This window comes from Nasonia vitripennis, chromosome 4, assembly GCF_009193385.2.
Source record: "Nasonia vitripennis strain AsymCx chromosome 4, Nvit_psr_1.1, whole genome shotgun sequence".
NCBI classification, from domain to species: Eukaryota; Metazoa; Arthropoda; class Insecta; order Hymenoptera; family Pteromalidae; genus Nasonia; species Nasonia vitripennis.
In genome coordinates, this window is record NC_045760.1 from 12566231 (window position 1) to 12581354 (window position 15124).

Consider the following 15124-nt stretch of genomic DNA (forward strand, 5'->3'; position numbering starts at 1 on the left):
AAATGTCTTGAACATTATATATTAGTTAAAGAGACAATGTAACAAAACTAATTTATAGTTTTTGTTGTAATTTATGTTGACTAAATTTGGGGAGGATCTTGCTGAACTTTCTAATATTATTTTTATCAATTCGAGTTATAAATAATAACACTGTAAATTATAAATGTAATTATCGTTGGTAGTATCTACAAATTTATTCAGACATCTGGTATTTACATTTGGTACAAATCTCATTTTATTTTATAACATACAAAAAAGCAACAACTTTTCAAATACTTCAAGTAATCATAACTAAAAATCACCATATGTATCATCTCTAATGTTTTTCTTGATTCGGTACACAAATTTATCAAAAAACTGATTAAGAAATGCGTAAGGTGCGTTCATTAAATCTGCATTGTAAAATTTTAAAGTAAAACGAACAAAATTCAGCAAGATAAATTTGTACTTTAAATAAAAATGTTCCTATATTTTTGTATCTAATTACTGAAGACTGTATATGCAAGCTTGCAAATTTTTATAAAAGAAAACGAGTCTATCGCCTTATTGATTAATATTATGTATCATCTTATGTATTACAGTCAACTGTTTTGTACCTAAAGTGAGTACAATTACTGTTTCAGAAAATCGTAAGCGCACCTTATGTTCTCTGAATTGGTATCAAATATATTATCCACAATTTGATTGGACTACTCGTAATTAGTTATCATTAATCAATCGCGTATGAACCTAAAATCCTTACTAGGACATGAACTTCAGCAAGGAATTTGCATATGCCATTGGCCTCACATTTGGATGTGGCTAAAATAAATATTTATGAGGCAATTAAAATATTCTACTTCGAAAGAAAGTTAATACATTACACTAAGATTCTTACCACTGCTTCATATGAAGTAAATTTAGGTATCATGTCCTTGCCTTTTAGTGTGATAAAGGCACCTTGGTTACCCATTGTATCACTGCAAAATAGATATTTATTTGCTTATTATATTGTGTCAAATAAGAATTTATCTTATTTTATCATTTTTAAATAAATTCAATCACCAATAGTTTGGAGCGGAGAAAACTGTTATACATTTTCCGTCATGTCCAACTTCATATCCATCTTGTTTTACTTCGTGACTCCTAACAATATAGTCGAGGTTATTGAGTTGAAGGAATTTGTGCGTAACATCAGGACCAAATTGGACTCCAACTCCACGTTTACTTGGTGCTCTACCCATTTGTGGTTGTGGGTCTGACCACAACAACTCACACATAGGTCCCTCATCTGGGGGCTGCCTGTTCCTATCAATTTCTCGAATCTCTTTCAATGTTACGTTATCCCGGGAGAATAATCCTCCATGCATTACCTATATATAAAAGTGATTGGATTTAATTTAAAATGAATATTAATTTATAAATTTATAAAAAAAACTATATTATTTTAGAGAATAGCGTTTTAGTTTGAATTAAAAATTTTAAAATACATACAAGAACTCTTTTATTAATGCAATGAGCCAGTGGCAACCAGTTGTACACTTCTGTAAAGAGTTCTGCCATTTGGGCTGTATACTTTGTTTTCACTTCACCTTCAAATCCATACATATGATTCATAGTTGCAGACTCATGGTTACCTAAGTTAACAAATAAAAAATATTATCACATGTAATTATAATAAACGTCAATCCAATAAAGAAATTTACCTCTTGACATGAAAAAGTGGTTTGGATACAATAATTTGAAACCAAATAATGTAAATATGCATTCGACAGAGAAAGATCCTCTATCAACGAAATCACCATTAAATAACTAAATTATCTTTAAGAAAAATATCAGTTATTGACACAAGCAATGATAAATCAATTTTAGTGATATATTTTTTATCAAAGGATACGTAAGGATTTGATTCTGACGGTAGACCATTTAGTTCAAATATATTAAGCAAATCATAATATTGACCATGAATGTCACCACAGATCGTAAATTTATTCTCATCTGGAACTGTGATGTCAACTAAACTTGGCTGGGCCATAAATAGAGTTTTTATATCCAAAAGTATCTTGTATGCATATTTCCTATGCAATTTATTCTCTTTTTTGTACCAGTCAATCAAATCCTGCATAAATTTCAAAGTAACCTTATCATCTTCCAATTTTGGTCCTGAATACTCGTCTTCAATGGCTGTAATTTGTTTAAGTAAAAGTATTTAAAATAAAATCTTAAAAGGAAGTTATAATTTATATACATATATAAAATAAAATATACTCATTGCTTCCAAGTTAATAGAATCAGCTATACTCTTCTTATTTTCCTCTACAGCAATAGCTTTTTCGAAAGCTAACTTTTTTACAATTTTGTTACATTCTGTAAATTTGGCTTTTGCATCCTTGTCATTTGGTCTAGCTTTCATAACAGCTTCATAGTCCTTTAGGGCAAGTTTGAATTTGCCTAATGACATGTTGGCTGCTGCCCTTCGATAGTACCCCTTCAGATAATTTCTGTCTAACTCTATTGCTTTGGAAGCGTCTCTTAATGCGTAGCCAAAACATTCTGTCTTCAAGAATGCAAAACTTCTGTTCCCGTAATAAATTGCTACCGATGGGTTCAGATCAATAGCTTTGGTGTACAGCGCAACAGCCTCATCATAGTTTTGATCTATAAGCAAAACATACATTAGCATCCATTGCTTTCTAAGTAGGTAATAAAACGCAAAATTGGTAACCTTAATGTCAACGATTGAATACGTTTAACAACACTCAAACAAACGAGATTAATTCAAATAATTTTTCCACTAATTTATATTTCGAAAGGCTTTGGCAATAATAGCTGTTAAACCCAGCAATTGGCGTCAATTGAAAAATAATTTCGGTCAGTGCGCTCGACTAAAAGTTTGGTTAAGTCATGACTACACGTGATCGATTAACACGCGTCAGTAGCAGCAAGAGTGAATTTTTGAAATTTATAAACCTCAATGAAGATACATGCGAGTTTTAGGTAAAATAAGCAATCTTGACGGTACGTACTTTTGAAGAATTCGTTCGCCTTCTCCTTGTACTTTTCCGCCTCAGCGATGTCTTCGGGTGACGGGACTCTCGGTTCCTCAACGGCATTCTCACTCATTCTCGGGTTGTTTATTAAAGAAAGTATAAAAAGTTACTTAAATTATGCCTGATCGGGCACAGTGATTTAGGCATTAATGAGAGAGCGTTCCCCCGAACCTGAGAAATCCTTCTTTGTACATACAAACGTGCTTATAAACGGCCGCTCGCTCCAGGGGTTTATTCTGCTCTCTTCATATAAGTATAGGTATTCACTTCACCCCATCCGTCTCCTACAATCATGCCCACAATTAAGCTCTCGAAGTAAATCATCGAGACGAGCAGCCATTTTCTATCGAATATGCCTGAATTTCGAGAATACAGAGGTCGCTATGTTATGTTTATATTTTTTTCTTAACATATAAGCTTGTCATTATTGTCTAGTTTTATCATCAGATAAGAGAACCTGTCATAACATGAATCAGTAAAATGTCAAATTTGGAAATTGGACCGGTTCTCATTTGCACTGAAGTAAAAAATTTAATAAGCGTAGTAGTTTTTTAAAAGACTAGAAGACTTTGACATTTACGTATTATTTATGTATAAGTTGACTGTTGTATTGATTCTATAATAGCAAAAACATGTCGAAAATAACTACAATTAGAGCTGTGAATAAATCGGTTGACAGTGGAAAAGAAGAGCTTGTAATTTCTACAGAGTGGAGTGACGATAAAGTGAAGATTATAATTCTTAGAGACTCAAATACGCCATTGGTTGGTGAGGTAAGATTTATAATAATTTTTCTTTCAATTAACCTGGTTTTAAAAAATAATTTACAAATATCAAATTCACATATATTTTAGGCCCAATTTGATGATTTCATGAAATATGCTAAATCGTTTGACAAACCTTTAGAACAATACATAGATGAGTTAAAGAATTATCTGTCCCACAAAAATGTTGATGTAGAATTCTATCTAAAAGATGAGAAATTTTTCTGGAAAAAGAAGAAATGGGCTCTTGGCCAAATCACTGTGAAAGCAGTCACAGATGCAGGAGTAATTGCAGCATATACAATGCGCCTAGGAGAGGACTATGCTAGTAGCAAGGTTAATGAATCAAGGCTTGAAAAAGATAATGAGGATTTGAGGAATGCAAATTCAGAACTTATTGATCAATTGAATGTAATGGTAACTCTAAAGAACAAGGTTGAAACAGCATTATATAAAAAATGTACTTTGCTAATAAATACAAAGAAAGAAAAAATTCGACAATTAAAAAGTAAAGTAAAGGTGATGAATTCGAACAATAGAGTATATGATGCTCCTACTGATGAAAGTGAGGATGAGTTGGAACCAGTAAGTAAAACAATAGTCTTGATAATAAACCTTATTCCTATCAAATTTAACAGTTTCACATTTTATTTCTTAGTGTACAGATTCCAAAAGTGACTCAATAAATCGCCCTTATAAACGATTGCTTGATGAAAATATTGATACTAAGGAAGAGAAGAGAATAAAGACTAAATCAAATGTTGAGTACGAGAAATCAAAAAACAAGATTGACAAAATTGCATCCACTAGCAAAGAAGAAACATCCCTTCATGAGGATGAAGAGACGCCGGATTTCATTTCAGATGAAAGTCTATGTGAAATGGAGTTAAAACTTGAGGATGAGAGAGTTGAAGAAGCTGTAATAAATCAGGAACAATCGTCAGAAGAAATGTTTTGAAAACTTTTCTTTGGAATTAGTTATTATAAGAACAGTATATGAAAACGTTTTATAATCCAATTTTAATTTATTTGTTTATTACGTAGATGACGTGAGTTTATTTATTATTTGACAAATAGCTTTAAATTTTATATAATTTTGATACTAACAAAGAGTATCAATAAATAATTTTTCTTAACCATGGCAAAAAATATTGGCTTTTATTTTTGATGTATGGATTGAGAAATTTAGATATATATTTAAAATCAATCAAATCGCATTTCAAATTAACATATATAAAAAACACATTACTATTGTATAAATAGAAAATCTATACATACATAAAATATTTTTATCTTACACTGAATATGTCTACTATTATTTACAATTCAAACAATTTATTATTTATTATCGTTTACTGCGTTAGATTTTCTGTGGTAGGGTATGATTCTTCTTTAGACACTTCTTTAGAATTTTTTACTCTTTTCAGAGCCAATCTCTTTGAATAGCCTAAACAGAATAATAGGTACCAATTCAATAATAATTTTATAACATTAAATAGGAAAAATTTCACAGTTTGAAAGTTGTAACTTACGGATTGACGAAGTTTGAGAAACCTGAGTAATGTTTTCTAGTGAATCTAATCGATTTTCAATACGTTGTAATAGTTTGAAATTCTCAAAGTGATTATCCCTATGAGAACAATAGCTGTAAAAAAGACTAAAAATGCATATCGCGATAGCTGCCTTTCTGACAAGCCAAATAGAGTATACTAAATTAACTTTATCCTCATTAATATGATCTGGAATGTTATTGTAATATTGAACTAACATTCTTTCTATAATTACATTTAGACTTTGAGTCGTAAATAAAATTATCCTAGAATTTGCAGTTTTCTTAGAAGCACTAAATAATGCAGACAATATACATGCAACTGTATAATAAATTATTGATTGGAACCATGATACTTCACTAATAATCCAATTCTGAAATGTCCTTAAATAAGCAAATATCTGAAAAAGTAATTCCTTTTGATCTTTAACAGATTCTCTGTAATCAAGACAAAGTATTCAATTAATGATTTATCAGTTAACTTTTAGGTAATCTATACATACTGTATATTTAAAATAGCATACTTGAAACTATGAACCATATTTGTTACAGATTCATATGAACTCTGTATAACATTTTCTAATTCTTTTCCATGATCTAAAAGTTGATTTTGAATTTTCAGTCCTTCTTTTTGACTCTCTAACATTGCACCTTGTACATGTGATGCTTCTAAGAGTTGTTCTTTCATAAGCGATGATGCTTCGTATAGACTAAAAATAAATAATAGTTTAGTTTTTGAAATGTTAATCATAAAAAATAGTATTTTACACTGACTGCTTTATTGTATCGTGAGTTTCTGCCTGCCAAATTTCATGATTCAAAAAGAAACACATATGCGATGCATAAATATAAAATTCATTATACACTCCAAAAGCTCTATCCGACATTTGATTGATACATTGTCTATAACAACATAAGATTATTGTATTATTGTTATTTTTTAATTATTGTATTATCTTTGACATAATATGAATTCATCATATACCTTCGATCTCTTTCATTATCTCTTGAATGACAAGAATAAGTCATGTGACCAGAATCTTCTAAAAAACAATTTGCTAAGTATAGAGCTAAGATTGAGTGCTCATTGTCATTGAGTTTATCACAACTGCTTTTCACTTCTTTAAGAGCATTGTGCCAGCATGCTCCATGATAAGGTAAAGTTGATTTTTCTAATAAAAAGAAAGAGTATAATTATATTATATTCATTGTTTGTAAACTTTTCTTGTGAAGGTTCCTCTTCACTCACCCTTAATTCTGAGAAATTCTTTTTCTCCTAAATTTTTTAAAGAAATTTCTCCTGTCCAAGCAAACACTATTATAAAATAGTTTGTTGAGAATAAAATCCATGTTTTTTTAAATAATATATTATTTAAGATCATTGCAAATATTCTGCATACTACATTATAAGAATGTAAATTAATAAAACATATATTGTTTCAAATGACTGATGCAGATGATCAGACAAACGCACCCACAACAAACACTTGTATAGTAATATATATCGTATAGCAGTAGACGGCGGTTAAAACGGTTAACGTTAGCGGCCTTATAGTGCCGTTTTAAAGACGCTAAATTTGCAGTGATGCCAACATGTAGAGGCTTTCGACAAATCGACAATTTTATATTTCGATTTTTGACATTCCTTACGTATGTATGATATAAAAATTAAAAAAATTATATATGAAATATTCAGAAGCCTAATAATAACTAATACAATATTTATATATTGGTTTGTTATGCATAGTGAAGTATATAGGGAAGCATTAAAAAAATCGACTATATTTTAAGCGGGAAATTCAAAATGTAAGGTAGCTTATAATGAAGGAATGGACTATAGTTAGTTACATCATCTTTCAATACATCAATATATGTATACAACATTTTTATAATTTACTCAGCATAAACTTTATTGGAATGACATAATCGCATTTGAAGAACAAATTATAGAAACATTTTAGGTCTTCCTTGGAATAGTTTCAATGTAAATCTCATCACTGCGCATTCATTCTTACATAAAATTGTGAAATATTTATTCGATGACTTGATATAAAAGCATTTAGAAGAAATCTTAACGTCGTTTTGCCAAGTTTTATCAGTCTCAATGGGACATTTTTAACGAATCAAGTAACAGTGACTCTTTTGTTGTCACCATTCATTTCAACATCATCTGTCTAGTGGAATGAACTAAAACCATCACTCCTGCTTGGCTTCTATACAGTTTAAGTGACGATTCTCATTTAATGGTACAAATAACGATTCATGATTATCTGCTACGATGACACGCTAGATCCTCCATGTACCAAAGTTGAAGAGCTGGACTGCCGCTACACTATGGTGCTGCTACTCTCTGCAGGACTCACAACACGAAGGGTAGTACTGACTTGATTAATTCCAGGCTGCGATAAAATTCATACAAATTGCCACATTAGTTGTAAATATTTTCATTCTACAAATTTAAAAATATCAATTATAAATTTCGCGAAGTCCAGAGCATCATTTTTTGCTGTTTATTATTCGTGTGTACATAATGTGTAAAAGTGTATGCTGATATTGCTATAGCGCAAACTTTTTCATCAAAAGCGCTTCTAACAACGTTTTACATTATTCGAGTGCGATATTAAACATGCGCTAATAAATTAGCCTGCAATGCAAGTAAAATAAAAGAAATCATCCAGTTCAGCATTCTTGAAAAGCCATCTAAAATTAGGTTTAAAAAAAGGCATACGTACCATGCTAAGGTCAGGAAAGTTCTTATCCAAGATTTCTTGCATCAGCCAAAGCAACTTTTTTTACATGTAAGTGCTTCACTTGCTTTAACAATTAAGCGCAAGCATTTAAAAAAATATAAAGATATCGAAAGGTTGAATAAAAAAATTTCATATTCGTACCAAGTTCAAAAATTTAGAAAACACATACTATATATATATATATATATATATATATATATTGGTTTAGTAAATATGTGTAGTTAAAAATGCTAAAATTCTAAAGCGAAACTAATATTCTCATATCATGTGTGTCGCATTTTCTAAAAGTTCAAGCAGAAAGCAAGCAAAAGTGTTTGATTCATAATATGTATAATCGTTCGTTTTGCTAAGCTAATTACGCTGTCAGAAGGAAAGGGGATTTAAGGAACCTGCCCTATTACAATACTTTGAAAGGTTTAATTAGCAATTTAAAAGATATAAGGCATAAATACGTTTGTATTTTATATCAATATTTTTTGAATGCTTATTACTTTACTATTAAACATTTGATTAAGAGTAAATAAAATCATATACATAACAAATTTTGTGACTAAATATGCCATTTTTCATTCTTATTTACTTAACACGTATAACCACTATGAATTATTTCAACACAATTTTCGAAGTAACTAATATACATACACGAAAATAAACAATATGTATAAAATTCTGAACTATTGTTATTTGAATTATTTATTTTAATTTACGCATTGTAAAGAATTCTTCGTTAAAGTAAACAACTTGTTAATTACATTTAAAACGTCTACCAAGAAAAGTAAAAATAATTTAATTACCATACTAAATCCTACAAAATAAATGTATCTACTTGATTGAAATACAATTTACAATTGAATTGATTTTTGCTTCTAACTTGCATGAATGGCACATTATATCTTCATTTTCGTTTCCACCACAAAAGTAAAAATTTAAATTTCACGTAAATAAAAATTCAACTGCACTGCAAGAACAAAATGTAATACTTTGATGAAAGCAATTAAACAAGCTAAGATGCAAAAAGAAACTAAACATTCAATTTTATAGCTTGAGTGCTTTGACTTATACATTTGTCAAACATTCTCATAATTTTATAAATTTCTTATTTTTTTCATGCTTTATCATCTTTTACTCTTCAAGAGTGTAGGTAATAATAACGAAGAGATCACTAAGTGATACGAGTTTTTTTATGCATCGCTCTATAGTAATTGATAAGGAATACAGGCTTTATAATGTACATCCTAGTATGTTTATGTACAACTTTTTCATTAATACCAGACATGGCTACTTTTTTTTTATTTTGAAATAAACTTACTGTTTATTACTGTTTATTACTGTTTAATCTTTAATTAATTATGCTGCGAAAATGACTTATGTTTTATAAAATTAAAAAAGTACATACTAATTCTCAAAGTTTGTTGCCTCATTTATTTATACTGACTTTTATTGAGAATCATAAATCATTTTTGCATTACGGTTAACCAAAAACGTTTTTATCCGTGGTTTACCCTAATGAAAAATAAAAAATTAATTTATGCAAATAGGATACAAATTTACTGTAATTGCATCAAGAAAATATGAAAAAACAATACAAAGTCTTGCAATTCTATAGAAAAATTACAATTAGTAGCAACTTTATATGCTATTAATTAAGATTATGTTTAAAATATTCAACTAGTCAAATAGAAAATGTAGCATAAATGTAAAAGTATAATACCTTCAGTACTATAAAATAATAATGTTTTAGTTTTGATACTTGTAACTGCGTTTCGTTAATATTAGTATTAAATTTTGTGTACATACTTAAAGTGTTTACAAATATTATGAACACAGAAGCAAAGATTTAAAAAATTGAATTAAGTGACTAACTCACTTTTATGTTTTAATAAATGTTCTCTGTTATTTTGTTTCTATTTTTAGTTCTGAATAAATATAAATTAAGTATCAGTTGAAATTACTAGTATTCTTTTTAATTTACAAATACAAGCTAATAAAATCTAATCAAATTATTGGAAATTTCGAAGTCAGTAAATATATTTAAATATGAAAATATATGAAATAAATATGAATATTTGTGAATTCAGAAACAAAAAACCTCTTCTACTTTTTACATACATTACTGTGGATAATAGATTCCATAAATCATACACAATTAAATAATAACTATAATAATAGTAATAATAATAATAATAATAATAGTAATAACAATATTAATTATAATAATAAGAATAAAATATAATCATAATAATAATAATAACAACGAAAATCGCATGAACAAACATAAAATATCTATTTCAAAATATCAAAAGTGGCCCTGTCCAATTGTTACAATGGAGAAAAAAAATTCTACATTATGGAAAATCGGTAACAATAAGGATTTACGATGCATCAGAGATCGTTAGGCCGTACAGAAGTAACGGGGTAAGAGTGACTGTGGTTGTGTGGTCTGTGCAATGTGTTGCTTATGGTGAGGGGACCTACCATGTAACCTGGTCTCGCCCAAGTATAAACGTATCCATCTTGACAAGCTGTAACAAAGCAATCTTCCCTAAACACTAATTCAGTCAGTCTCTCATGTGCCAATTTTTTGCACACCAATGGCTCGAGCACAGGACACTCGTCAAACCTGGGACACCAGGCTGTTCCTATCAATCGCATAGGATCATCCATCACAGAACTAACTTTCTTGCTTGTACCTAAACTTCCACCGACACTATTTAAGTTACTTCCATTTGTACTAGTTCCCGTCTTGTCTGTACCACTATTTTGCACTACTGTGGCATTACTAGTAGCCCCACTTCCTCTTATAGTAAGGCTAAAGTTCCTCTTGTGATTATCACTTCTCCTCTCTCCAAAACCAAGCCCCCCTGCTAACCTTTGAGTCAATGAGTTTACTGTTGACACAGCTACATTGGTACTTGTACTGTTGTTGCTGCTATCATTGTTACTGCTGGCATTTTCTTTAAAGCTAATATTATTTGAGTTTGTGTGTTTACTGTTGTTAGTGTGGTGATTTGACATAGCTCCATTACCACTACTGAAAGTTCCTGAAGACGTAAATACACCGGAACCTGCAGCAGATATAGAAGCCCTTTGCTTCGGACACACGGGTTGTCGGAGGACGTCTTCCGTGATGTCCCACAGACAAAGTTGTGTATCTTGAGAAACACTACCTAGTCTGTAACAAGTGCCACCGGATACCCTCAGTTCGGAACTGCACGAGTTTCTATTTGAATGTACGCTTTGCGAGGTGGCCGATAACCTTTTGGTTTTCTCGTGAACGTGATTGTGATTATTGTGTGGAACAGACATTTCGTCATCAGAGCCGCTGAAGTCAGGATCGTGTTCTCCATAAGACGTGGTGTAAGGATCAAAAGCCACGACACTGACCCAACTATGGTGACCTTGACCCCTAGCAACGACTCGTTTTTCATGGAAACTCCAAATCGTGACTAGGTCATCCTCTCCACCAACAACGACATACCTGCCATCCGGCGACCAACATACGCACAAAAATCCGCCGAAATAACTTCTTGCTGATCCTGCTAATTCCATTGTGTCGTAGTGAAATACTCTTAGAAATCCATCTTGAGACACTACAGCCAAGTTGGAACCATCAGGACTGAAAGCGAATTCGTTTATACAACACCCTTCAGCTCCAATAACCCATCTGTATAAGGGATTTCGAGTTGATTTGGTTTTGCATGTGTGAATAGCGTAGCCATCGCCTGACTTAAATGGCTGATAATGTGGCGGGGTCGTGCCACACATGAGTTCTTCATTATAAAGATACAGTTGACCTGAACTATGTGACACTAGAAATAGATTGCTTGAACCAGGAACCCATTTTATGCAAGTTACTTTCGTTTTATCTATTAGCCTCTGAAATCATAAAATTTATAGTTTTAATAGTAATTGAAATAAAATATTTTCGAAGCTACAATATTTATTATTATTATAATTATTAATTTTAATTAATCATTGCCAATATTGTATTCATAAAATATTATCCAGACAATCCATTCATGTTTTTATTTTCTTTCTTAATAGACTATACTACTTAATGCAGATGAAGCACACAGTCTGTTACATAATCTTATGTCAGTTAAACTTAATTATTTGATTGAGTTATCATTGCATTCAATATACATCTGTATAGAGTCTGGGTAACTTCAATAAGTTTAGTTAAACATTCAACACTAATACATGCAATATAAAAAGCGTGTTATTTTAAATCATCAAATTAAAACAGTAGTATGAATAGAAGTAGTAGATAAATTTCAATAATATCAGGATAATTCCTTGATGCTAATGTTCTATAGTAATTTGATTGTAGTTATTAAAAAAATTTTATTAAAAATCTCACCTCTTCATTATATAGTTTGCTTAGTTCTTTTTTTATTGGATCTATTAGTTGTATCAACCCTGTTGAAAAACCAACTAATAATGGTGCACTTTCAGCTGTTGCAGTTGTCTGATTAAAATTGTGACAAGTTGGATTAGTTCCCTTGTACAATTTTTTATCAACTGGTTTGTTTAAATCCACAGCCTAAAAAATACAATTTACATTGAATTGTAAAATCAACAAATTATAAAGCTCCATAGGTTTCAATTAGATGATATGCGTATGTATAGCACGATTATGCAAAATAAATAGAAAGGGGGATAATTTTACCTTTTTCACGCCTCTGTAGACATAAACATATAGTTCTTTGCCAAAGTTGAAGCACATTCGGTCACCTAGTCCCTGTGTACCAGTGGGATCAGCAGGATCGGGTAGCGTAACAAAGGAGACCCTGACGGAGGCGCTCCCTTGGCTATTGGTATATCCTACCCTATTTGGCCTTGAATACTCCGACAGGGTCATGAGCTTGTAAGTTCCCTCTCGTGTGACGAATTGAGTTTTCAAATCATCCTTCCCTCCGCCGTCCAACTGTACAGCCATCTTACTACAAGCAGCGGCACGACGGAGGAGTGCATCAGATACACTCCAGTCTTGTGAAAGTTACCTGCAATGATAAAATATGCATTAAAAATTCAGCTCAAATACATTTGTGATGGCTTCTGCCTCTATCAATAAAATAGTTATAAGATTTTTAGCGTTATTGAGACAGTATTGAAAAAATCATGATAGAATTTTTTCAGTATATTTTTAATACAATTTGGAAAATTCATCTGCTTTAGTCCCTAACAATCTATCACCTCAGATGTCAAATGCTGAAAAAATGCACCGCAAAGAATGATATATAAGTGGAATGTGATTATTTATGCGAAATCCTGGAAAATCAACTCATAATTCTTTTTCTCCAAGAAATCCCAGCCCCAGTCTAACCTAACTCCTAAACAATTGCTCCAGAGCAGAGAGCAAATAGCAAGGAAAGCAAAGCTGGCTAGCTGATAACGAGCAATGTGTCATCATGCCGTATCACGGCAGTGATTTTCATGCGAGATCGACTCACATCAATGTCGTAGCAAAAAGCCCCACCATTATTATCCAAAAAGTCCTGCTCTCCAAAACCAATATGACAGAGTATAAGCAGCAGGTCGAGAAGAGTAAGTTCGTCGTATTTTTTACGAGCCTTCACTGCACTCCATAGTCCATATACTTACTTACGTAGACATCGGTCGGCGAGCCGCGAGTTCTTGTGTGAACCAGTCGTCGTCGTCGTCGTCGTCAGGCAGAACAGAAAAAAAGTCGTCGGCCTCTCGCCGAGAACTGCAGCTTAGACACACTTTTGCATAGTGGAGATACCGTGTGTGCGTGTGTGTGTGTGTGTGTGTGTATATATATATATATATATATATATATATATAGGTATATGTATATGCGCTCTCGTTGCCGCCTCGTAGCGCAAGGAGAGCAAAAAAACGCAAGTATTACTTATATACTTATAATAGGAGCTTGAGTATAGCGAGAACGAGAAGCAGCAGCATGCGAGGGAGGGGGAAAGGGCACACAGCGCGCGTACTTATGGTCTGTCGCCGCGAGGAAGTAAGTATAGGTATAATGAGTATAAAGTAAATAGTGTGGCTGTTGATCGGCGCAGGTACCTATATATACCTATACATGAATTACACACAGCAGGGAACAAGAAAGAGAAAGAGAGAGAGAGAGAGAGAGACGCAGAGGGAGAGCAAATTCGGTTCTTACTGGTAGGCCCAGCGAAGTAGGAAGAGTCGAGAGCTCAGCCTAGCGGTGCTGTAGACTCCGTCGGCGGCTCGGCGGTGTTGTCGCCGACGTGTCCGGGCGCGACTTGTTTCCGGGTCACCGGCGTGGCCCCTGACCGTCGCCCGTAGCTGCAGCAGCGATGGCTGACGTTCCAGGGTGGGGTGGAGTCCTCGGAGAAGACGCGCTGATGCATGTAGGTTCGAGGGCGGTTGCTGCTATAACGTCCGGGAGCGAGAGGGCTCGATGACGCACACGCACACACACACTCACTGACACTGACACTGACACCGAATACTTATCAATACTTGCGTGGGTTTGTACAATCTACAATGTTCGACAATTCACTATTAATTCACTAGCAGGGCTCCGTCGGGCTAGAAAACCGGATACTCGATCGCTCCTCCGAGTCGTCGAGGTTGTACAGTCATGCAAAGGGGGCGACGATGATGATCACGCACGCACAACACAGTGAGCAGCTCTCGAGCGCAGCTAGCACGGATGTACACAATTACATGCGCGCGCGGAAAGTGCACGGGTTGCGTGTGTCATCTCTCTATCTCTTTCTCTCTCTTGCTTCCACGGGAGCTAGTATATATATATATATATATATATATATATATATATATATATATATATATATATATATATATTGGTACTATAGGTATATACAATATACCTATATAGTATGTAGAGCTGCGCTAAACACACTCCTTCCCTGCGAACCGCGGCGACTGTCCTCTTCTCTCGCGACCGATGTTCAGTTCCTCGTCGAGTTAGGACTCTCCAGTCTCGATCACCGTCATCGTCGTCGTCGCCGTCGTTGTCGGATATACTATTACTAATATCACATCACTCTGACTGCACATGTA

General features: G+C 32.9%; 4 protein-coding genes across 12 annotated transcripts; 1 reads left to right on the forward strand and 3 right to left on the reverse strand.

The window, feature by feature from the left end:
* Positions 1-157: 157 nt before the first annotated feature.
* LOC100119577 (serine/threonine-protein phosphatase 5) lies at positions 158-3378 on the reverse strand. Its single transcript, XM_016987383.3, has 8 exons — positions 3006-3378; positions 2248-2637; positions 1877-2163; positions 1686-1791; positions 1474-1616; positions 1045-1352; positions 878-959; positions 158-801 (listed from the first exon to the last, which is right to left on the reverse strand). Exons 1-8 carry the CDS (start codon positions 3100-3102, stop codon positions 742-744), a joined length of 1473 nt encoding a protein of 490 aa, XP_016842872.1. The 5' UTR covers positions 3103-3378; the 3' UTR covers positions 158-741.
* Positions 3379-3392: 14 nt separating this feature from the next.
* LOC100680213 (DNA repair protein XRCC4) lies at positions 3393-6539 on the forward strand. The gene is made up of 3 exons (XM_016987384.3): positions 3393-3802; positions 3884-4378; positions 4452-6539. Exons 1-3 carry the CDS (start codon positions 3662-3664, stop codon positions 4749-4751), a joined length of 936 nt encoding a protein of 311 aa, XP_016842873.1. The 5' UTR covers positions 3393-3661; the 3' UTR covers positions 4752-6539.
* LOC100119657 lies at positions 5018-7125 on the reverse strand. Its single transcript, XM_031929120.1, has 6 exons — positions 6592-7125; positions 6328-6514; positions 6117-6245; positions 5867-6052; positions 5326-5780; positions 5018-5240 (listed from the first exon to the last, which is right to left on the reverse strand). The coding sequence occupies exons 1-6, from the start codon at positions 6722-6724 to the stop codon at positions 5146-5148; spliced, it is 1185 nt and encodes a 394-aa protein (XP_031784980.1). The 5' UTR covers positions 6725-7125; the 3' UTR covers positions 5018-5145.
* A 100-nt stretch (positions 7126-7225) lies between these two features.
* LOC100119692 (WD repeat-containing protein 20) lies at positions 7226-15094 on the reverse strand. 9 transcript variants are annotated; one of them, XM_008205877.4, is made up of 7 exons: positions 14932-15042; positions 14238-14840; positions 12762-13095; positions 12453-12635; positions 10568-11968; positions 8075-8156; positions 7612-7741 (listed from the first exon to the last, which is right to left on the reverse strand). In XM_008205877.4, the coding sequence occupies exons 3-6, from the start codon at positions 13029-13031 to the stop codon at positions 8097-8099; spliced, it is 1914 nt and encodes a 637-aa protein (XP_008204099.1). In that variant the 5' UTR covers positions 13032-13095; positions 14238-14840; positions 14932-15042; the 3' UTR covers positions 7612-7741; positions 8075-8096. The 9 variants fall into 9 exon arrangements, with proteins under 9 accessions (XP_003425814.1, XP_031784979.1, XP_032455279.1 ...); XM_003425766.5 differs by lacking the exon at positions 8075-8156 and having other exon boundaries at positions 7226-7741; XM_031929119.2 differs by lacking the exon at positions 8075-8156 and having other exon boundaries at positions 7226-7791.
* Between the last annotated feature and the right edge of the window lie 30 nt (positions 15095-15124).